The sequence below is a fragment of the Atractosteus spatula genome, chromosome 3 (assembly GCF_055471065.1).
Source record: "Atractosteus spatula isolate fAtrSpa1 chromosome 3, fAtrSpa1.hap1, whole genome shotgun sequence".
NCBI lineage: Eukaryota > Metazoa > Chordata > Actinopteri > Semionotiformes > Lepisosteidae > Atractosteus > Atractosteus spatula.
The window spans coordinates 55937505-55961977 of record NC_142708.1 but is presented as its reverse complement, the minus strand read 5'-3'; the positions used below and the strand labels follow the sequence as shown (position 1 = coordinate 55961977).

At 36.8% G+C, this 24473-nt stretch overlaps 1 protein-coding gene across 3 annotated transcripts in view; it reads left to right on the top strand.

Annotated features, from left to right (window-relative positions):
• Positions 1-24473, top strand: part of slc4a4a (solute carrier family 4 member 4a) — a 106423-nt gene that overhangs the window by 15809 nt on the left and 66141 nt on the right. For all 3 annotated transcript variants that reach the window (XM_088910450.1, XM_088910451.1, XM_088910452.1), the window contains exons 2-4: positions 2010-2083; positions 8916-9089; positions 22274-22409. In XM_088910450.1, coding sequence (XP_088766576.1) covers positions 2010-2083; positions 8916-9089; positions 22274-22409 — 384 coding nt within the window. The remainder of the gene's footprint in view (positions 1-2009; positions 2084-8915; positions 9090-22273; positions 22410-24473) is intronic.

The following is a 24473-nucleotide window of genomic DNA, read 5'->3' as shown; positions in this document are numbered from 1 at the left end:
CTGTTCCTCATTCTCTAGGATTACTGAATCGTACAGCAGGATATTAGGAGGGGATATATGTGTACATGTAAAAGAAGATATTGTCTTTTATTTCCCGAGTTAACTTTTCTGTCATTGAGGTATTTCTGGAATGTTTAAATATCACTAATAATGATAAAAGCCATTGTAAATACATACTGTAATGGTCACAAGAAGAATATCAGATCCATCTATATCTTACCTGCTTGATTTCACGTTTAACCATTTCTTCATTATATACAATAGAAAGAGCTGTAAAAAAATAATCATAAATAATGACCATAGATATACAGTACTGTAGGTAAAAGAAACTGAATCTGTGAATTGGACTACTGTGTACCCTTTTTTTCTGAGGTAGTTGATAATACTCTCTCTCTGATAATACTATTCTCTGATAATAGCGTCATTTTCGTGTCTAAAAATTCTTCAACAGCTATTTTAGAATATTTAATAATGTAATAATTTATAATAATGCATAGGTACTGTATCTCCTTGACCCAGTGTACAGTTTAGGAACATACAGTACTGTTACATGTAAGGAACATGGGAGGTTTCTGAATATTCTGTCAGTAAAGTGCTCATCTTACTATTTCATTTTACGGAGCTAGGAAAATCAATAGTCAACAAATGTACACTGTACATACTGCTACCGCCAATGAATCATCTTTATTGATTAAAAGAGTCACTTTACAGGTCACAAAATGTTGTTTCCATTCATGTAATCTTTTTCAAAACTTCTAGCTAGTGATGGCTTTAATCTGTCCTCAAATTTGTATTTGAAAATGCTGGACAAGAACAAGGGACATATTGTTTAAAAAAAGCATCTTCACAGTGTCACTTATTCTTATCACCAGTCTGCAAGGAGGGTGACAGTTTTTCTTCCTGGACTATACTGTGGACTGCCAAGTAAGGTGAAAATCAAAAACAGCTGTTACAGCACATTGTGGTGTTTAACATCCAATGGGAAATTATTAGGACTTTTAATTTTTCTCATTTTCTAAACCACTAGGATTTCTAAGTTGTTAACCCCATAAACTGTTTTTGTTTTCCATTAGAATGTTTATATAATAACAAAATGAAATCTCAATTTTAAAATCCCGTAATTCAGTCTTGAAAATGTTGCAATGAATGACTCTAAAAGCCATCCACTGAAACACCAGCTCTGCAGTGCAGAACTGCATTTCCTCTGTGTTTAGGAATCTCTTGTTTTTGGGCTTTTGTAGAAAATGTATGTTAATAAACGACACTGATGTTCGTACAGTAGTTCACACATCCTCACTTTAGATGTTTAGGCTGTGTGACCAAAATCATTAGAGCTAAATTGATATTTATTAAGGTAGCAAAAATGTATGCTTGAGGCTGGATTCTCATGCTTTACTGTGGAAATGTGAATTCACATTGAGTAGATATGGTGCAAGTCAATACAAGTGAGCTAGCAGTCGACTTCCCCAAGTGGATGCCTGTTGTGTGCTTGTGTGTTACACTCTTAACTATAGCTGGGCTAATCCCTAAACGACAGATCATTATAGGGCAGCCACGTGATGGGCAGCTTGTTGCTGAGGTGAGGAGCGTGGGATACGATAGTATTATAGGCCAGCTGGAGCTGGAATCTCATGTGTGCATTACTATACAGACAGTGCACTAGAGTGGACATCTTGGATGATGTAGGATTTATTCAGGACCGCTAGCTGTCACCTCTGTGGACATCAAACTCAATCAGACTTGAACCAACAAGCCACCCCCACTCCATCGACACGCTGTTGTGGATTACTTCACTCACACCTGTCAGCATCCTTGTCCTTCCAAGGACAGGATTTCTAGTAAAGTGAGACCACTTTGGACAGTGTCTTTTTGTGTTTGACAGAGATTACAAGAGTCATAAAAAAAATGAACAACAGTTTGCAAGTTAGCAACCCCAGGAGTAGATTTTGCTCTACGAGTTCCCTCCAGGAGAAGTGTGAGCAGTCTTTCTTTCTATTTTATTACTACAGGATGGAGGACGAGGCAGTATTGGACCGAGGGGCATCCTTCCTCAAGCATGTCTGTGATGAGGAAGAGGTGGAAGGTAAGCTAGCTGGAAGCTGTAATATAAACCCCCAGCTGACGTTTTTTCTGTTTCCTCTGCACCGTCTACCAGTTTGCTCTTATTATTTAATCTTTCCTGGTCCTTTTCAATTTCTATGTTTCTACACCGTTGTACATGTAAACAACAGTACAGTGTGCTGTACAGCAGTTTGTTTTTCAGGCATTTTATTGGATATAAAAATGGGGTATTAAAACAAAGATATGCAGGAATTTTACCTGCTTATTTCCTTTGATTCTACGCAGAACATCCCTCTGATGGATATTCACCTGAGCTGAAATTTAAAGTGGGGAAAGAATGATTTTTCCATTGTTTAAATATTCCAATATAGTATAAAGAAAAATAGTACAGAGAAAAATCCAGGATGATTATTGAATGATGCTGCCTGTTGTCATCTTTCAGTGAGTTTCTCTGGAAGAACAATAGCGTGCGCATGAAACATTTCTTTCACTGTATTTGTTGTTTTTTTTATGTTGTGAACATACATTTATGTAGACGGCGCATCGAAAAATGTCACACCCTGGAAGAAAATGAATCTGAAGATTTTTTATCTTTAGCTGCTCATTTTAGTGGCAGTGTCTGTTTTTCTCATTTACCTTAAACTGACTCCCTTAATAATCCCCTTCCCTGCTGCTTGTGTAATGCTGTGTCCGGCATGGGGCAAAATCCTCCTGCTGGCTTTCCGTTGTCCCTGATGCCCCCTTTGGCTTCCTCTGTGGGGTGCGGCTTTGAATAAAGGTTACAGCACACTTCCGTAGGCTTCTGAGTCCTTTTTTATTAAGGTTACCAGTTTTTCTCTTGAAATCAAACACGCTAATTCATCAGTCTACCATTATAAATCCAGTAGTGTTTATTTAAGGTTGAACTGCCCTCTGCACAGGTATTCATTGTCCAAACATCCTGCTATGTGATTTAGATGTTTTTTACAGGGCGTTCTGCTTTGCTCCCATCTTCCACCTCATTTTCACTGAGGGCCCATCACTGTTTGCTCATTTCTCTGAGAACAGTGGTAGTAATGAGTGTTGCGCTGGAAACAATTTAGTAGCACTCTTGGAAATGTTAACAAACACGGCAATAGTTTAGTTAGCATCAAATGGCTTTTGAATTTAAAGGACTGCTAGTTTGTATGAAAGAAACACTGACTTGTATGTTAACCGTGGACTCAACCTGTACACCCTAGATGTCCTACTTGTAAGTGAGCTCTGCAGTCTGCAGCTTATCTTCATAGCTCTAAAAATTGATACATTTTATTTAAGAATATACTGCTCTAAAACAAACATACAACTTTTTTTGTCTCTACCCTTTTGTATGTATCTTTAAAATCCAAAATGTGTTGTATAATTCTTCAGTTATATCATTGTTCACACAGGTCATATCTTGCACATTTTGTTGATGTGAATAAACCATTATGTTAGAGTTATTTTAAAAGATATTCTTTCTTTATCATTGCTTTGTGATTACAGTGAATGTAGAATAAGTATTCAGACGTTATTAAGTCCAATAAGTTGTTTATTTTTGACATCTTAAACATAGAAGCAACTGTGTAAAAATACTGTAAGAAATAAAATATCTTAATTGCTACCATTGATTCCCAGAGGCTTCAGAACACAGCCTCATTAAATTGCCCTGGGCAGGAAACATACTTTAATGTGAATCAAAGAAGAGAGACTTCAGGGAGCAGAGATTTTATCACCTGATTTGAGTAAGGCCTCAATACTAGGTTTATTTTTATTGTGAAAAAGACCTTTTTATAATGTTTCCTGAACATGCTAGGTATAATGGGACATATTAAAGTGACTTTTATCTTCTGGGATTCAATAGCTTCTGTCACACTACTTGAGCCCATTATTAATGCTATCCTGGTCACAAATGAGAGCTATCTTAATGGCTGTGACCTATTGCAGGACCCTTCTGTCTGCATTTTAACAATTAAGAGCTACTACATATTGAAGGAACACAGACAGGATCCATAGAAAACTGAAAGTGTGACACTCTAAGAAAGAAAACCATTGAAGAGTAATCATATGCACAACTGTTAAAGGCCGACTTTAAGTGCAGTGCACACAGATGTGTGAAAATTTTCTTTCATACTTGTGTCCACTTTTACGTGGCAACTGTTTACTCTGTGGCTACGGTAATGGTTTTATAGCTAATAGCAAAGAAGAATAAAGTAATTTAAGGGAATTAAAAATGAATTATCATAACAGTTAAGCCATGTCTCTTTGCTTATTTTTGGAGAGTGCTTGATTGATTGTTTGGAGAATCACATGTCTGATTAGCATGCTCTGTGGGCCAGGTGGCACTGTGCCACCTCTTGCATTGATCGCAACTATTCCTCTGACTCTGTTACTGGGGTAACTGCAAGCAAACAACACCAGTGATTAAATGAGCAGAACCAAACTGACTGCAAACACGAGAAATTCTCTTCATCGCGTGATAAACATTTTGATTCAGACCCTTTTTTAATGTTATAAATAAATCTCCTCACGGAAGGACAGGAAGTGCAATACAAGGGGGGCTTTGCAACTTGGTGAACAGAGCTCTGCCTTTGCTGGCACTTTTAAAAAGCAATTTTCCCACCTTTTATTAGCTGTAGGAACATTTCCATGCAGCCTTCGACAGCCAAGTGGTTTGATTTGATTTTGATGTGCATTAAGAGCTCATGAAAGGCTCTTAGTTGGATCACACACAGCTCCCAGCAGCTCAGGTTTAGGAAGGGTTTGTGAAACAGCTGTAAAGCCTTTAAAACCAAGCATATCCAAAACATATAAAATGACAAAAACAGAAAATAAAGTGTGGATCCAGTAAAAAGACCACAATGGGATTAACACTATATAAATGTATGAACTACTAACCTACAGATCTTCATCTACATCTTTTCTCTTCTGTCTTGTCTTTTATATCTTTTCATTTCCAATAACATCAGGAATAATGTAGTAGTATGTCGTGCTTCCAAAAGCCCTGCAATACAACTGAGAATTCTGACAGCACTCATTGTGGAGATGCTTAGTTTAAGTTTAGTTTAAATATAAAAAATAAAGTTTGTTTTGTTCTCTTATGTTTTTATTGTTAAGGAACTTACAGATGTTTTCCTGGAATTACCTGCTAAATGAAACTACAGTTCTGATTTGTGAATTCAATTTGTGCTATTTGTATTATTGATTTGTTTGCCGGAAGTTGTTATCCAAGGCAACCCACATTTGAAACAAACCATAGGTCTGTTAAAGCTGTATTTTTAACACGTCATAACAAAAAGTTAATAATATACAGTACACTTGCATGGGAAGACTTTGTTGCTCTTAATTTGAAGCATCAATTTTTATTACTTTAGTTGTTATTTACTGGTATTAACATTTGGCCCCTGGATGTGAAAATGAAGTGTTACTTATTATGCAGCTCATTGAGTACAGTATGTAAAAACAGAAAAAATAGAATCATTAAAAAATAAATAGGGTGGCATGGTAGTGCAGTCATTAGCAAGGCTGCCTTGCCGCAATGAGGGAACCTGGATTCAATTCCAGACCTGGTGTTCTATCTGTGTAGAGTTTGTATGTTCTTTCTGTGTTCGTGTGGATTCCCTCCAGGTGCTCTGCTTTCCCCCCATAGTCCAAATACATAGTTTTAGGTTAATTGGATTCTGGACAAACCTGGTCCTGGTAGGAGGGTGTATCTCTGTGTTTATGTCTGTGTGTAACCTGCAGTGGACTGATGCCCTGTCCAGGGTGTATCCTCTGTTGCTTGCCATGATAGGCTCCAGCTCCCCCACAACCCTGAATTGGATGAAGTGGATATAAAATTGATGGGTGAATGGAAGAAAAAGAATTATTATTGGTATAAAAAATTGTGATAAAGAAGTAACATAAATATACTGATGGAAAAAACCACCTCCACACTCTGGCCCTCCCGTCTGGGCCACCTCCACACTCTGGCCCTCCCGTCTGGCCCTTCAGCGTGAAACAGGCTGAAGAGTGCCTCAGCCATGAAAAGGACCTGATGCCACTGCTGACTAGTCCATCACAGCCTCTGTCTGGCCCAAGCCCGTTGGTCTAGGAGGTGTAAACAGAGGGCCTCTGACAGGTCGCCTTGCTCTAACCAGCATGGAGCCTCATTGTCTTGTCACTGATGCGGGCATTGTGTCTGATGGCACTTTCAGCAGCAGTACGGAAACGATCTGTCAGATGGACCAGTCTGATGTGTCGGTCCTGCTCTGGTGTGGTCACTCGAGGGCGACCAGATCTTGGACGTTCATCTGTCCTGCTGGTCTGCTGAAACCTTCTCTGCAATCAGAACACAGTGGAGCAGCTTACTCCATAGTGTCTGACAACGCTGGCACAGGACGTGCCTGCCTGCCTGCAGCAGACCAATGGCCCTCTCCCTTGCTTCTGATGACATAATAGAATACACAAAAAAGTGTGGCCTTTTTCTTGCAGTGGCCTAAGCTTTGAATTAAGGCCTTTTTAAGGGTGACCTGATCAGCCATTGTTCCACCTGGACCTCATTGTGTAAAAGTGCACCTAACGAGCTTTTGAGTAATTGGCAAGTTGCAGTGCCTCACTGCACAAGCTGTATTGCTGGTCAGAGGGCTTAAAACAAATTGACAACTTTTTGTGAAAGTACATAAGCTATAACTATAGTATTCTCATTCCAGAAAAGGTTGTGTTTCTTTTTTCCATTAGTATATAAAAGTTTTAGTTGTCATTTTGCAATCTTAAAATGCTTTTAGGTCACCGTTATGGTTGGTAGGAGAACAAATAGAGAGTTCAATATGGTGATTAAGTATAAAGAAGAGCACTGACTGTTAAAAAAATTGACAGACATTTAGAGATACTAAACTGACTAGTTTTCAAAAGATATTGTTCTGTTAGGCAATATCATTTCCCCACTTTGGTGACAGAGACTTGTGGCTCATAAGTAATAAGGTCAGAGTTGTGCTCCTGAAACTCTTCAGTAACTGAGCTAATACCTCCTCCTAAGAATGCCTGTGGTTGTCAAGGAAACACTCTTCTCATATGAAAGGAAGAAAAGTAAGCTTTTCTTTTTCACTTCTTTCCGCAGTTATAAAATCACTACAGAATGAGATCAGTAATTATCAAGGAGAACACTCCTGTACAAGTACAAATTTACATGAAAACAGACATACAAATAATAGTAAATGTTCAATCTTTTATTTTGGTGATTTTTGTTCTCTTGAAAATTGATTCACTGGTGCTTATTTTCTTCATACCAAAATTGCTCAGGATAAAATATTTTTGTAATATGTAATATGGATTGTAATAGTAAAGATTGCAAAAACAATTCAATTCTATTGAACAAGCTGAAGAATTCTTTTGTTTGCAGGAGCTTGCTCGACCTGTAAAACACTCCAGTAGTACACAGCACTAAATGTCAGTTCTGGATATTGTGTTCCCAGGTCTTTTAGTGCTATATCTAGCATTAAAAAGTTACATTACAACAGCCATGATTCAACAATCATTAAAGCCTGTTTAAAGCAACTAAGACAAGCCCTACAAGTGTGTACCATAGCTATACAATGCTTTTAGTATTCAGTTGTTAGAGCTTGCTTTTTATGTACTGTTAAATATTATTTAGATGAAATACAATGAACCTTTTAGCACATAGCTTCCAAAAACTGTAAAAATTGACAAGTGCAATATAAACCATTTGGACATTAAGTAACTACTGACCCTCCACGCCATCCAAAATAAAGCAAACTTTTCATCTACCTGCTACTTTGTTTAGTTAAAATATTGTATAGGTTGACACAATTACAATTGTATACAATTGTAGAAGAGGTCGAAAAGTAATTTTTCAGAAGTTGTTTCCTGGAAAAGCTTAGCATTTTCCTGTATAAATTGCATTTAGGAAGTGGTTGGCATTTATTAACATCCTCACTTTGTGGCAAAGGGCTGAAATCCCCTCCCTGTAGTCCAGAAGGAAACAATTGACACCCAATTCCTGACTTCACCATCTTGTTCAACGTTTCCCCTAACTGTGTAAACACCCAGATTTCTCAGGAGCCTTGATGATGTCATGTTACAAGAAGGAATGTACAGTCTTTCAATCTTGTTCAACAAGAAAAAAATCAACAGAACTTTAAATTTCACAACAGTCTAGTTAGGTAATGGCTAAAGTATCTTAATTCATAACTTAATTCGCTCAAAAGCAGCTCTTATCAAAGCTCAACTTTAGACTGTACCTTCCATACACTTGAATGTGAATTGTTAACTAGCTAATCTGTAACTGATCTACGTTTTGCATTGCAACTGACATTTTGGATTTGTGTGTTGGTTTTACACTGGTTAAGTGTGTTAAATTTCGATCTGTGCAAACCTAGAAAAATATATGAAGCCATGAAAACTTTGAATGGTAGCCTTCTTAGGCAATGAATGGATTACAGGAATATTCACATACTTCCAGTAATGTTTAAAGAAAATCGTGAGTTTTTTTCATTTTTGTTATGGTGCCAAAATGTTAAAGGTTTGCCTTGCCATATCAGTACATGGACAAATTAGGTGTTGATTTAGCATGATTTGTTTTATTTCCTGCAGTTAATCATTACTTTGAGACACGGATACAACAGAGAACTCCTTCCCTTTCACATCACACCATATATACATACAGTATAAACAATATTGCCTGTGTGGTTGAACAGACAAAAAAAAATCAGTATATTTTACAGCATATAATAAGTCACAATAAGCTTAAGTCACAAAATTAATTTAATTAAGTTATCTATACAGTTAGCCATTCCAGTGCAAGAGTTAAATTGCCAAGCAAGGAGCAATTTGTCATATATTGTGTCATCTTACTGTAGGTCACCACACCATCTATATTGGGGTTCACGTGCCCAAAAGCTACAGGAGACGAAGACGCCATAGGAGGAGAACGACACACAAGGAGAGGAAGGAGAGAGTGACAGAAAATGCCTCTGACAAGTCAGACGTGGAAAACAATGATGAGACCAGCACCAGCATCCTCAAACCACTCAGTAAGTACTTACTGCAAAGCGCTTGTCATTCCATTTACAGCCTGTGATGTCTTCTGTAGGAGTGGCGCTTACTCGTGGAATAGGGACTTTTAGCCTTTTGATATTTTTAGGTCACCCAACGAATGGAGTACTGACAGTCAAATCAGACAGATGGGTTTTGCTCTGCTGGGTACGGTGTGGAATTTTCCATCAGAATTGCTTGTCTCTCACTGGATCAGTTAGATATCTGAGAGGAATAGTATTTTCAAGTCAAGTCAGCGACATATGAGCTACACAATATTTTAGTAACACATAGTGTTAAGCAATTTTTGTGGAAAATTCCATGTGCAGAATTCCCCTGGGAGTAGTACTTTGATAGGGATTCTCAGTGTGTAAGTAATAACCACACAAATGGGGCAGGATGGTTCAGTGTCTATCACTGTGTGTGGACGTCAGTAGCTGAGAATTGCTCTACATTTCAGGGACATTGGTCTCTGCTCAGAACTGAATCTACTGTTATTTATCAAGTGCTGTTTATTGTATATTGTTTAGGAAAGTGAATTCAGCTTTCTAACAACAGAGGAAGCAAATAGCCTGACCAAAACCAGTGTAAATATGAATTATAGTTTCCACACTAATTGAAGTTGTGACCTTTGTTAGATTCACGGAGAACAGGGTGATACAAGGAACATTTATTTTGAGTAAATTTAGGTGCACTATGTTTTGTTTTTGAATTTTTTACAATTATTACATGATCAAAGTAAATTAAATGTGTTTTAGTCCTGTATTTAAATGGGCCATACATTTTGTTCAATGCATCAGTGTTGATCTGCAGCAATTATATCATGTCATGTCATTTACCAAAGCACTTTATACCATATGGTGTCGCGGGAAGCCAGAGCCTCCCTGGCAAGTAACAAGCGTAAGGCAGGGTACACTTTGGACTGGACGGGGCGCCAGTCCATCATAGGGCAAGTGCAAGCCAGTCATACATGGGGACAATTTGGAGGCCACGGTAAAGCCAAGGGGGGAAATTTGGCCCGGACACTGGGATAACTCCCTACTCTTATCAAGAAATGCCCGGGGATCTTTAATGACCACAAAGAGTCAGGACTTCAGTTAAGCGTCTCATCCGAAAGATGGCGCCCACTACAGTATAGTGTCCCCGCCACTATGGCGGGGCATTAGGACCCACACAGACCGCAGGGTGGGCACCTCCCACTGGTCCCACTAACACCACTTCCAGCAGCAACCATAGCTTTCAAGGAGCCAGGTACTGACCAGGCTCAACCCTGCTTAGCTTCAGTGGGTAGCCAGTTGAGAGCTGCAGTGTGATATGGCTGCTGGCTTTAGCAATAATATCATCATTAAAAAATATATTTCATGCCTAATTCATTAGACAATAACTTTGTGATTTTAAAACTGCAGGGTAATGCTTTTTTTCTCACTGATTGTTTCTCACTCTTTTAATTTTGATAGCAGTTCTCCATGGCCTGTGGTACTTGTACTGTAGGTATGTCCAACCCTGGTCAGGGAAGGCTGGTGTGTCAGCAGGTTTTCAAAGCACCAGCACCTGAAGAGCTGGGCGAAGTTGTGAAATTGGTTATGTTAACCCAGACATGAACTTGTTAAAAACTGAAATTGAAAAATAAAAATCTGCAGACACAGCGGCCCTAGGCCTTCCTAGACTAAGATTGGATATCCCTGGCCTAAGGTGGAGAGGCTAGAAGATCAGGTTAACAAACTTGCTTTTAAGTGTTTTTTCATTTGAAATGATATTTTTTAATTAAGAAAGAATTTTTAATGTAGCTGTGTTTGTAGCTTTAAAAACAGTACATTTAATATTAATGTAAATAATATTGTTGAGAGTTGTTGGTTGTGGATAGTTATTCATATCAAGCCATTTAAAATCTTTTTAATGATCGGTTTGCTGTACATGAAATATGAATATTTTCATCTATTAGTGTGCAATGCAGTATGTTCTGTACAGTATGTAAAATATTATTAAGCACAGTAATATGCGTTGGGGTATATACAGTAGTAATGAATTAAGCCATTATCTGTTACTTGTATAAACAAAATAAGTGAATCTTTTATAACATACTCTTAAAATCCAGTCTACGAACATCTCTTTAGACAGACACAACCAAGTTTCAGATGACCTAGAAGTCAGGATCACAGATCTAATACTGTACATGTAATAATGAAAAGAAAGCATTATCTTAATGTATACAAAGTCAAACTATTAAATGTCTTGGATGATAGTAACCTGATGTTTTGTTAGCTTACAAAATAATTTGAAAAAAAAATTACGTTTGTTAGGTAGCCATTATACCTGTTTCAGACTGATACCCTGTTCAGCAGTGAAATATTGATCAAGTCACCATTAAGTACCTTATGAGTTTGCTTTGATGAACTGACTTGCTTTCAATGCTACTTCATCTTTCTCCTTTCAGATGCATGAAATCCAATGTGAATAGACTGGTGTATAGTAAACAGTATTTGTATTAATCAGTTAGAATTTAAAATGCCTGTGTTAACATTTTCCAAATATTCTTTTCCTGTCTTTTCTTTGAGAAACCATGTAAAATAAGTGTTAAAAATCACTTAATCGTTTGTCAGTATGAATCTGAATGATTAAAATGAGCCAACCCTGTGGAAGGTATCTTGGTATTGATTCAACTGAGGTTCTTTTTTTTACAGAGTGTGCATCTGAACATTAAGTCAGGTACATGCAGAAGTCACAGTAGCTGATGTTTTTGACAGTTGAAAAGTGTTTTGGTGTCATAAACATTTTCACATTCAAGTGTTCACTGTTACAGCTAGCTATTGATTCATTCAAAACAGTTCAAATATTTTTTCAGGTCAGTGGCAGGTTACTAGGCTTATTTTTAAAGATTTTCTAGGCTTATTTTTAGTGGAGCTTTGGATTTTTCTGCAGTGATCTCAGGTTGCTCCTGACATCTTTTGTCTCTTAGGATATTGATTTATAATACAATTGGGCTTATTGTTGTTAAAGAGAATAAAGTTCCAGTTTCTAAAAAAAAAGATTTTGTGACAAAAGAAACTGTACTAAAAGGACACTATCGGTGACCTACATAATTGTTTTTCCGAAGAACACAATAATGTTAGGTTACAAATAGGTTTTGGTAATTGTTATCCTACGTTAAATGTTAGACACAATAGAAAAGTTGGGCCTTATTTTTTTTTCCTTTCATTTCTTATGTTCTGAGTAGGAGCTGATACATATCTGTAAAGTGATAATCTAAAAACTAAAAATATACGTTTTAAAAGATAGTTACAGTACTAAATTGGTTTGATGGGCCAAATTGCCTCCTCTCATTTGTAACTTTTCTTATGTTATGATTCAGTTTTCAAAGCTTAATCTTTTAAAGCAGTGGTTCAGAATTTCAGTCCTCTTGGGGAATATAGAAAGAAAGTAAAAGTCAGACAAACTGGCAAAATAAAGTCCTCAATCAACATATTTTTTTATTCAGCTTGCTGCATAATGGGATTGAGGTGATATATATTGCATTTGGAGTGCTCATTTCGGATGTTCCTGGTTACGTCAAGCATACAGTCCAACTGTTCATTGCACACTTGGAAATATCTTTAAACAAAACTGTTTTTAAATGCCTCTGTACTGCATTATCAGTATTCAACACAAAGTCCGCTTGGTCATTAAAACATTCCTGGGTTCAAAGATGATTCCGGTTAATTGTATCCATGATATTGCCAGTTCAAAAACACTACAAAATTGCAAGCAATCAGTCACATTCAATGGCCTGTTTCGGTTTTGATCAAATTCTGTTTTTTTATGCAGTAGCTATTGTCTAATTGTTTTGTATATATTTGAATGGAAATATACAGTATATTCTGTATATAATTCTGAGATTTACATGATTTGTTTTTATCATTCTAGTTTCAATCCAGGTCCCCTGTAAACAACAAACACCTGAAGCAGAACTGTCCATTTTTGCAGCAGCATCACAGCAATTTCTTGTTTTGGACAACAACAGAATGATCACCTCTGATTGACCAGGTCCTAACCATTTCACTTTTAACTTTTCAATAACAACATTATTGATCTCTGACAAAATATTCTGGAGCTCACTGACCTCCTCAGATGAATTACTATCATCTTCTTAGGTATTGGCTACATATCAACAGCAAAGGCCTAGAGATCTACAGTATGTCATAGATTGAAAATGTTTAAGACTACTTATTAAAATATAAATTTATGGTTGTTCCATAATTTTTAACAACTGCTCAGTGGAGATTAAAAAAACATTCACTCACATGCGTGGATACACAGGCACCCACATGGCCAGATGCAAGCTTTTCTGTGGAAATCAGGCCACTTATCTACTATAAAATCTGTAAAAGTGCACGGGAGGAGTGTAATTCACAACAAAGATTTTCTTTGGCTATTGAAAGGCGAGTTCAAACACCCCTGAGTTTTTGCAGAGCTTTTAAAATCCTAGTGAGATTATGACGGTGAGTAGTATTAATCTGTAATAATTTCTAATACAAATATGAAGTTTACTATAATAATCATATACAGTACATATTATGTTTTATTATGTGCCAGCAGCCCAACGACACAGCAGGTGAAGTGAGGTGAGAAGTTACATCATCAACTGAATGAAGGAGGAAATTTAGGGAGGGCAGAGTATGCAAGCTCAGAGTGGTATTTAGCAAATACAAATGTATCTCTCATGCTGTGTGTTGGATTCATGCACAAAGTAACGTGACTGGTGATTAATGCATCCTCATGATTTTCAGATCGTTCTGTGAAGCATTTGCACTTTAGAAGAATGATCATTTTAAGGGAAGTGGTCATCATATGATACATTAACAGCCTACGGCAATCTCAAGCAGACAATGTTAACTGTTATGGGGTTCATCTATGTGTGAATCAGACACCCGCAGTATATTTCAAACCAGGTTGAATCCTTGATGATGGGGAAAAAAAGCAGAATGATTTACATTGAAATGAAGTTATTATTGAAATCTGAAGTCATCACAGTTGTCATGGATCGCAAATGCACTTGTGTATAAGCACTCCCTGTAGGGCCTGTAAAGCAGAGTAAATAGCTGTTGGTTATTTTTAAGGAGGCTTCGCTTGAGAAAAAAGCACTTTATACAGTATACAGTATAAAGCCATGAATAGCTTGTGTGTAAATACGTAAGATACAGTATTAGCTAAATGTTTCATATCAACAAAGAGTTTGAAAGAATATTTCATAAAATGGAGGATCATTTTTTGTCAGACTTTGTTTTTGATATGTCTGGTAGCTCCATTATCCTTTCCCAGTTTTATATCTTGGTACTGTATAAAGCCTCCCTGTACTCCTGCCACCCTCCTCCTAAAAGAGGTCTTGTTTGAAGCCTTGTGCAGGGCCTTCACTGCCAGGGATTCATTTACATTTTGGTGCTTGGCCATCAAGTAGGCAGCCATCTTTTATTCAGAATTTCCGGGTGAACAAACAATGCAGTATTAGAAATTTGCCTACAGCACACATTCTTTATGAGTAGTTAGGATTTAATTTATACAAGAACAGGTCAAGCAATTGGGTGTTTCTCAGTTATCACACTTTGTCAACTGTTGCACCAGCTTGTTTGACATTTGCTTAACAGTTATGACAATGTACCAATGCAGTAAAGACCTTTTTTACTCCTTCAGTAAAGACAGTATTGTTCTGACAATTTGCAGGTTTAGAAATAAGCTTGAAGGAGAAATTTTTAGTTTGCCTAAGACACAGCCACAATTTAAAATTAAAAATGCTTTTTTGCTGTTGTCATATTTATTTATGTTTTGATATCAGGTAGCATGTAAAAAATTCTCCAAGTTAAAGTACCTATAATTTAACAATTACAGTACACAGAAAATCAAGATTTGCATAGACTTCCAATATACAGTACTTGAGAAATACTCATAGGGGTGAAGCAGACTCATGCAAAGGACCTTGTTATTGTTATGTTTTGTTTGTAACTCTCCTATAATTATAGAAACATCATAAAGAAATTAGTAACAGATACACAGCAAAACAAAAACTGCCATGCATTTTGATTCAAAAAGGAGCAGACTGCAGGGGTCCCTAAGATGATGCTCAAAACAATTCCCCATATTTTTCTATGCAGATTTCATTGATGCTCTTCATTGTATATACTGTATGCTGTTAACTATCTGTAGTTTGCTTTGGTAGATACAGTATATGAAAAACTTTTAAAATGTAATTTACAACACACCCCTGACCTACAGTATGACGAATGTGACTTGGAGGCAAAGTTCAAGGACCTAAAAAGCTTCTTGAGCATTAGTGAGGAAAAAAAGTATGTTCTAAAGATAAAATAATGAAAACAGGTGTTAAATATATATGCAGGTCCCAAGGACTTCTTTTTCTAACCTTTAGCGAAAGTTAAACTGAAATCCCCAGAGTCTGGCTCATCATCCAAGCTACTGTATACAATGTAGAGAATGGAGTTGTATGCCTTATGGCTTAACACCGTAAAGGCAGTTATTTGTGATAATTGTTGCAAAGTTAATGCATTCCGTATACATTACATTATTTCACAGTTTAAGGCTCAGCACCTGAAGTGACTGATTCAGGAATACATATATGGATTGCATTATGTGCTAATGGCTTAAAAACATTAAAAACATATTGCATTTTACTTATGAAACAGCAAATAAATGGAAACTTATATACAGTACATACTGTAGATAAAATTACATCTCAATTCCCAGCATCCTGTTTAATCTTTGTGGTTCAGTTATGCAAAGACTGGATCCTGTATTTGGTCCATGTTGTCAGTGTCAGGAAGGTCTGGAAGACCTCGGGGATATGCTGTAGGTTTATCTCTGAAGGAGGAGGGCTAGAATTGCACAGGAGTGCTTGTCTCCTGCAGACACAAGGCAGCCTCCTTAATTTGAAAGCCAGTCCACACTAATCCTTACTAACGCTTCCCCAGTAGGGGGTTATAATTAGCTAATCTACCCTAATTCTTCTAATAAATCTGCCTTGTGTGTCCACATGTACATGGTTAACTGCTGGGAAATTTGGTAGAAATGTTATTTTTATTTTCAAAAGTCCAGTCTGCAGCTGATGTGTTAAAACCAGCTACTGGAGACTATTTTATAAAAGTAATTTTACATTTAAAAAAAACTGGAGAGTATCTTAGTTGTTTTTACATTTGCAGCAGTAAAAGTTTCAAAATATGATTTAAAATGTAATTACAAAAATCTCTCCGTTGAATCCCTGTCTCAGATTGGATGGCCAAATACGCCTTGGCTCCTCTTTCTACTTGGCAGACCTGTCTGAGGCTCAGTAATAAAGCAGTCAGCCTCAGTAGTGGCAAACGGCACTTCGTTTATATATCGACCATAGGGCTGTTCTATCCAGACAATGCCGTTCTTGAGAATGGTGGTCACTTAGGAAGAATTACATCCTGCTGGGATAAAAACATGCTGCAAATGTTGGTTTAGGAGTCCAAATAAATTAGCAAACAGTTGTCTTTTAGGTGGCAGATGTAATTAGTAAAGACAGCCCTGCTGTTTCTGCACAGTTTCCTTTACATATTTTTTCTTGACCAATAGATTGGAGTTCAAGGAGGGTTACACTTTTAAATTGCACAGTTTGGCAAATCATGGCGTGCTGTCAATATTTTCTGATTTGGCATTTTGTGGTTGTCTGAATATCATATTGCCCAATTTACAGACCTCAGATCAAAGCAACACAAAGTCAATAAGGTATTAAAGGCAAACTTGTTTCCATAAACGTATTTGCCATAAGGTTATTAGCATTACTAGTATTATCTTATTAGTATGATTATTGGAATAACAGATGTAACATATGTATTCTAATGATTCTTTTAATAGGACTCTTATTTTAAGCATTTTAGTCCTTGGACAATTGGACTAAATGTGGAAGGACACAGTTTGTATGACAACAGGATTCAGACTGGTTGCGTGCTCGGGATTAGATATTAATTTGCCTATCCTGCACATGGATAGGACACAGCCTTCTCATTATCATTGCACATTGATGTGTTGTGATTAAATCAGCATGGGTCTGAGGATCAGAGATTTCTTTATAAAATATTTAAAGTCACCAGCCTTTCCCTGCATACAGATTTTTTAGACCATATTTAACCTCTTGCTTATACTACCTGTCCCGAATCAAATAGCTAAATGGAACATTATCATAAAAAACAGCAATATATTCCCTTAATATTTTCTAGCTGAATATAATTCCAGATCGTGTATTTCCTGGTTTGAACTAATTGCTTCACTTTTGTGATTTGCATCTGCACATACTGTATCTGACCTGAAGAATATTGTGAGCACATTAGAAACCAATGATTTTCACGGTCATAATTAGGTATTAAAATATGTTGCTGGTGAATTAACTGCAAATATTTAAACATTTTGGCAGCACTGCGGAGGAGTGGCTATAACTCTGGACTTTGAGCTGGAAGGTTGAGTTCCCAAATTCTGGGTGGGGCACTCATGTTATTCCCCGTTCTTCACTCAGATAGCTGTGGTGAAATTCACAGCTGTACAAATGGTACTAGTATGAATGGCTGTGGATAAGAGTAACAGCTAAAAAATAATAGTAGTTTTATTGTACGTGTGATGTAAACTGGGCTCAACTTAAGAGTATTTGTAATATGGAGGAGGTAGAAATATTATGAAACTTTACATTTTACTGTAAATCAGCGAACTATAAATTATATTTTTTTATTGGATGAATGTCAAATGCTTCATATGGTAAAGAAGTGCTGAAAAAGGCATAGTGGCATTTGTGTCACCTCTCACAGTAAGATAAATACTGAGGTGAAAAAAGGTTAGAAACAGTTTAATCTGTTCTTCTTATTAAAGACATACTTAATCTTGTAAAATAGCACTGACAGTATAGTATAAGTCATGTGTCCAATACTAGTAATTGCATCTAAAAGTTATTTGTTTTTAAAAAAGATTATGTTAAAAATAAGTGCAATTCTGCATGGTGAATACTGTTGTCTATTGAAGCTGAGTTTACACAACCATTTACAGGTTTCTGGGATGGTGGACACTTTAGTGTTATTTCATTTTTCCTTTCTGTTCTGCAAGGCACACGAACACTTGACCTCAGTATCCTCAAAACTGAAGCGTTGCCCCCTGGTGGTACATGAGTAAGAACCTCCTAGCTCCACTCCCACTGCACAACGTCCTTTTTGTTATATGAAAAATATCTCATTTCTTCATTACTTTTAAAATAATTTCTTGGATTATTTTTACATTCAGATTTAAAAATAAACCAGACATCCACAAAATGTAATACAATATTGTAACAGTATGAATATTTTTACTTAAAAATATATCAGTGGGTAGCTGTGAGCTTTGATTATTTTTTAATTATCATTCCAGTTTAACTGTTTCTGAGTTTCATTGTTGAGTTAAGTGTAGTCATGCATAATGTTTCTGTTCCTAGAAGACAATTTAGAAGTGTCACTTTTCCAAATGGACGATGCAAGAGCACACAGTGCTAGGATTTTAACTGCTTCAGGAAATCAATGTTGAGGCCTTGTTGTCAATCACAGTTGTCCAGCCTCTAATTTCTGGCTGCAACTGCACAGATGGAGTGGCAGAATAGAGTATTATCAGGTCTATTAATGGTATTAAAGTCTATTATTTAAGATCTGCATTGATGTTGTGAGGATTGTGTTAATGGTCAGGGAGCTCACATCCAGTTTCAATTTTGACATGCTTTCATTTTGACAGTGGGTCAAGTTTTGTATTTTATACATATCTTGATTCTTTGATCTATTTTTTAATTATTTTATTTTATTAATTATTTTATTCTTATTTTCTGTGTTGTTTTCTGTTGTTTGATATATATATACTCACAATATATAATGAAATACATTCGTTTTTAGTCTTGCATTTCTTTTGTGCATCAGTACATTACCTGCCCCTGTTAGTATTAACTAATGATTTGATTATGCGAGCCATTTTCATCACAGGACAGCTTTGGTTTTGTAATGAATAAGCAAATTATTACTTTACGTAATATTGTTCAGTACTCATGGAGCAGGTTGTAAATTTATTTTGTAATTTAAAATGTTTTAACAATATTCAATTTTGTTTTGTTATTCCTTCAATGCATCTATGTTAAATGATAAAAAAGAAATTTCGTTATTTATAGTGACAACTTTTGCTTAAACTCAGAATCTTTTAAGGCTGCAAACGATGGCAATTCAGCTAATCTCATTTTGGCAACTAGCATTCTTTCAGACTTCCATGTGCTCTACACAAGAGACAAAGTGTTCTTTGTACAGGCATGGTTCTTGGCTGCAGTGCATGTATCTCTTTGAAATTCACTTGAACTGTGTCATTTTCATTTATATCTTTCTTCTTCCCCCTTGTTCTCCCTGTTACCTACCCATATTGAACCCCTTTCCCCCTAGCAACTGCAAGAGTTAGAGGCCAATAGCCTCTGGTATTACAGTGCAAGGAATTTATGAGGTAGTTTTTCTATACAACAGTGTCCTTTATGAAGTAACCACTGAATGTTTTTTTTATAAAGAACAACAGAAAAGACTAAGCAAAAAAACAACTTGTGATTTGTTAACTATACAAAAATTATACAAAATCATGTTGTGTATTTCCTGCGATAAATTAGGCTCTCCAATTAAAAATATACAGCAATTAAACAGTACATTGGCATTACATCTGAAACTGTATGCTGTAGGTAACTGTCAATCCTAATATTTGACTGACACGTGATAATGTAAATACCAATACAGTGTTGTTTTCCAATGATGTCTAGGTTATATGTTCCTGTACAGCTTTCTGCATTTCCTTCACACTGGTTTAAGAAAAGACCTGTGTATACCAGCACCTGTGGTGTTTTGGTTCCCAACACTGAGTAGTACCAGACAAAAGTCGTATGGTTTATGTTAACAGAAATGTTTCAGTTTTGACAGTGCTGCTCTTTGAGGCAAAACACCTGTTCTGTGTGTGCAATAACTTAATCTGTTTTCACTGGCAACAAGGCTGTGTGACTGAAACGTGTGCTGTGTGCAGCGACAGCTACTGTACAGCCACAGCACATAGAGTCAAATACAAAGTCTCCATGAATAGCTGGACTGCTGAAAGTGGTTCTAGGGCTAAGCAGAGTCATATTGCACTCTGGGCACCATGACATTTTGTATGTCTGTGTATTGAGGGCTTACAGTATCTTACGCTGCAAAACACACAAAAAAGCCTAGAAAACATGGTAATGATAGATTATCCTCTGAAGGCAAGGTACTGTTGATTCAACTGGCCAAGGGAAGGTCAAAGTGCAGTATCTTGTGTATCTTAGCCTAGCTGAGTTCTAAAAGTAATATAAAGAAGGACAGGGGGAGATTGGGGCAGATGAAGAAACTCCGGAAGCAATCAATCCAAGTTGAGATATTTACATTACTAGAAATCGAATGGAGTGGAATCATGCAGCACTTCAGGGTTCTTCATGACATTTTCAAAAACGTCACAAGACCTAAACAACCAGGTATCATACTGATGGGTTTGTGTTTATAGAGATGAAAACCATCCTCCACTACTAGAGAATAAATGATTCAGAACTGACACACACTGTTACAGTTGTATCTTATTGCGTTTTATGTCTTTGTTGTAAAATAACATATGCAATAATGACTTGCATGTACCCAGTCACACAAATAATTATTCTATGCCCAAATGGTTTTTGAGGGAAAACAACTTTAATGTTTTGTAAGTGCAATATTCAACAGCATTCCTCCTGTCTGTGAATTTGGAAACAATTTGTTCAGTGTAATTGGCTATCATATTAATGCAGGATTATCAGCATTGTTTTGTAGGGTATGGATACATGATGAGACAGTCTGTTAAAACACAAAAGTGCCATTAATGTTATTTTCTCTTAAAATGTATTTGGATGTAGAATAATTATTTGTTAAAAAAACAAAAACAAACTAGTAAAACAGGCACCAGTATAAATGAAGTGTCAAAATTTAAGAAAGGTTGATTGTCAATACTGAACATTGACTGACATTGATACAAAGCGTATTTTTAAATGCCATGCATTGTGAAACTGATGCACAAATTACTATAAATCTTTTTCAGTGTGTTGTAGATATGTATATTGACTACTCCTCATCAATCACAACATTTCAAGCGAAGGAAGTCTCATAACTAATTATTCTGCTGTTTGTCACATATGAAGTTAGAGGTCCATATTCTGTGACTGGATGAAGAGTGAATTAAAATTAATCGAATCTTCATGCTGTTTTCATGACTCCAAAGTAAAAAAAAAAAGCAGGGAGTTGAAATGGTTACTTGAAGAGATGTAACTTCAGAACCTTGGATTTTCCAATTCTCCTGTGGGAGAAACTCTACCTACTGGTTTTCCTGCACCAGAGGTTGCACAAGTGCTGTACCTCTGTTGATTCTGGTCTTTCTAACCCTCTTTTGAATGAGGAAACTGCTTTTATACGGAATATAAGTGATCAAACTTATGAACATAATTTCAATGCATTACCAGAGAGTGGGAAAGTTTATTTATATATCAGCAGTATTGCATTCTCAAGTCCTTTTTTTCGTGTGCAGTGATGCTTAACTAAATATTCAAATTAGAAGACAAGAGAGAAGGCAAGCAAAGCCCTCTTGTGAAGAATGGACAGTTTTGTGAAGCATTTCCTAGTTGTTAATGAGGGGTTTGAGGGCTTACAGCCAAGCCACACTGAAGTCCAATGATGAAGTGCACTTTTTTGGTCTGGAGGAGGGTGCTAACAGTGGTCAGATTTAATTCTGTCCACTTTACCTGGGACAGACTGCTTTAAAGTGGGGACCCAAGAAGATAAGCAGTTAGTACAGGTGGATCTTGCTTTTCAAGCTCTACTTACAGTAGATGTCCAGCTATAATTTTGACTCTCTGGGGGCTTATCTATCTTGCCATCCAGAAGAATAAGCCACATTTACTGAATTTAAACGGCTCCACATTTAAACCACATTTAAACGGCTCCCCTTATCCTTTAGTGAATTGAGATGTCTTTTTCCAGAGACAGGAACAGTTTGAGGGCAAAAGGAAAGGTGCCACCGGAAACGGAATTGAATGGCTATGGGGAAGAGGACAAGAAGAAGAACCTCACATCCACAATTGCTTCCCAGGCAGTAAACCGGAGTATTTTCCCTTTTCTAGTCTCCCCGGCAGCCGAGAGGATTCGCTTCATTCTGGGGGAGGACGATGACAGCCCAGCCCCCCCACAACTCTTCACGGAGCTTGATGAACTGCTGGCTGTAGATGGACAGGAGATGGAATGGAAGGAAACGGCTCGGTAAGTATGCGCGAAATACGCTGGCTCTGCTTGGTGTGACAGAATCCAGCAGAATAAGATATCTGGTGGTAGGCCACCAGATTCCGCCATAACTGATGTTGATAAGTGCTTGCAAGCTGATCTTAAAACAAATGTTATATATCAATAATAATATCGAAAAAAGAAATATGTAAAAAATGATTTCCAAAAGCATTACAAATTTAACAGGGAGGAACCCCCAAAATAATCTATAACAAACTGCCAATAAGATACAAATACAAATCCTCAGATGAATTGGATAAAAACATTCTTTTTCAAAGTATGATCCAAGGCAACATTATTATATTAAATTATTATATTTATATATTACGGTTTTGCACTTGTAGGTAAAATATAATGCAGTCTAAATAAAATACCACCCATGACAATTATTAAAAGTTCACCCATCAAATTAAACAACAGACCTTCTGTGAGACAGACGTTGCTGTTTATCTGGTAGCTGCATTGCTCAGGATGGATCTACAGCATGTGAAATACTTGGCAAGCACCCGTTTGAGTTAAAATGATAGTGTGCAGCAGTAGGCTTTGAAAAAAAACCCATCCATTTGAAAGGATGCTTTAGTCTAGTAACATTAGTAAATGTATCATAGTAATGGATTAAAAATAGAATCCTGGCAAGATTGTCTGAAACACATACAGTATACTGTAGACTCAATACTCTTCCTTTAATGTTCTCAACGACTGAACTGGTGTTTAGTGCTGCAGCTTCATATCCTGGGTTCAGTTCCAGGGCATGCTATCCCTAGGGCACTGTGAGTTTTCTTTGGCTGGTCTGTTTTCCTCCCACAGTTGAAATATTGCTGTTCAGGTTAATTGGCATCTTTAAAATGTCCCCCACATATGTCTGTCTGTGGACCCTGAGATGGATTAGTATTCCATCCACGGTGTGTGTGCCAGGTTAGGGTCTGTCTCACCATCTAAGGATAAAGCTGGTACTCAAAATGAGATATTGAAATAAATTATTTTATGTACTGCATGTTAATTTAAAAAGAAATAAAAGAGGACCATTTCATATTAAAAAATGTTCATTTCATGTTTTATTTCCAAGGAGGGATGATAAATTTGGCATAGGGTTAAAACAGATACTTTAGATTTTGTTTCTGGTTTGACCTGTGACCAGAGTAAACTCGGCTTCTGTTGTGTGGTGATAATGTCTGCTTGAAACAAATGTGACTAAACAACTCTCTGATTAATTTATGAAGCTTCTTGAATTACCACTTTACTGTAGTTGTCACATTGCACAGTGTATTTCTTCTTGATTTGTGTCCTAATCCAGTCAATGGAAATAATTTGGTCAGTCAGATTGTGCTGATCAGAAATAATCAGAATGTTGCAAATGTAATCTCGCTTTTGCATTGTTCCTGCAAACATAAAAAATTGGCTGAAAATGACAGATAAAGACATATTTAGGATATATTGCATACAAGTAATTTCTGGTAAAATCCTACTGATGGGGACTCTTCATCCAGTTTACTATAGGAGCCTAAACTGACATACAACTAAGAGTCTGGCTGTCAAAAAACAATTACAAGTAGCAAGGTATTGACATAAAACAGCAGTAAATTGGTCATTGTTCATCCTGACAGTTTGTTTTTTAGAATCAGTAATTTTTCTTTCTGTTATACCTGTGCATTTTGGAATGTTTTGTGATGCTATAGCCTCGTACAGTAGCCTTCAGTGGCTGTCTAATCCCAGCCCTGCCACTAGGTAGCGGTGTGCCAACTGTGTAACGCTGCTAGGGGGAAATCCGGTCACGCTCGACTAGTAGTATAACATCAACTCACATCCACAGAGTCTTGGTTACAGAGCTCAGTTTCAGCTCGTAGCAAGCACATTTATTACTTGAACGACCTGGGAGCCTCACATCTTTATTTTTTATTCTAAAAGGTTAGCTCATAGCACTCTGTTTTAAAGCTGTCGTCTCTTGTGCAATTTGTTTTTGGGTACAAGGGGCATGGTGGGGCCCTGTGGTCGTGGTATCCTTCAACTGAATGCATAAAAACAATCCTTTGACTTTTCTCCTCC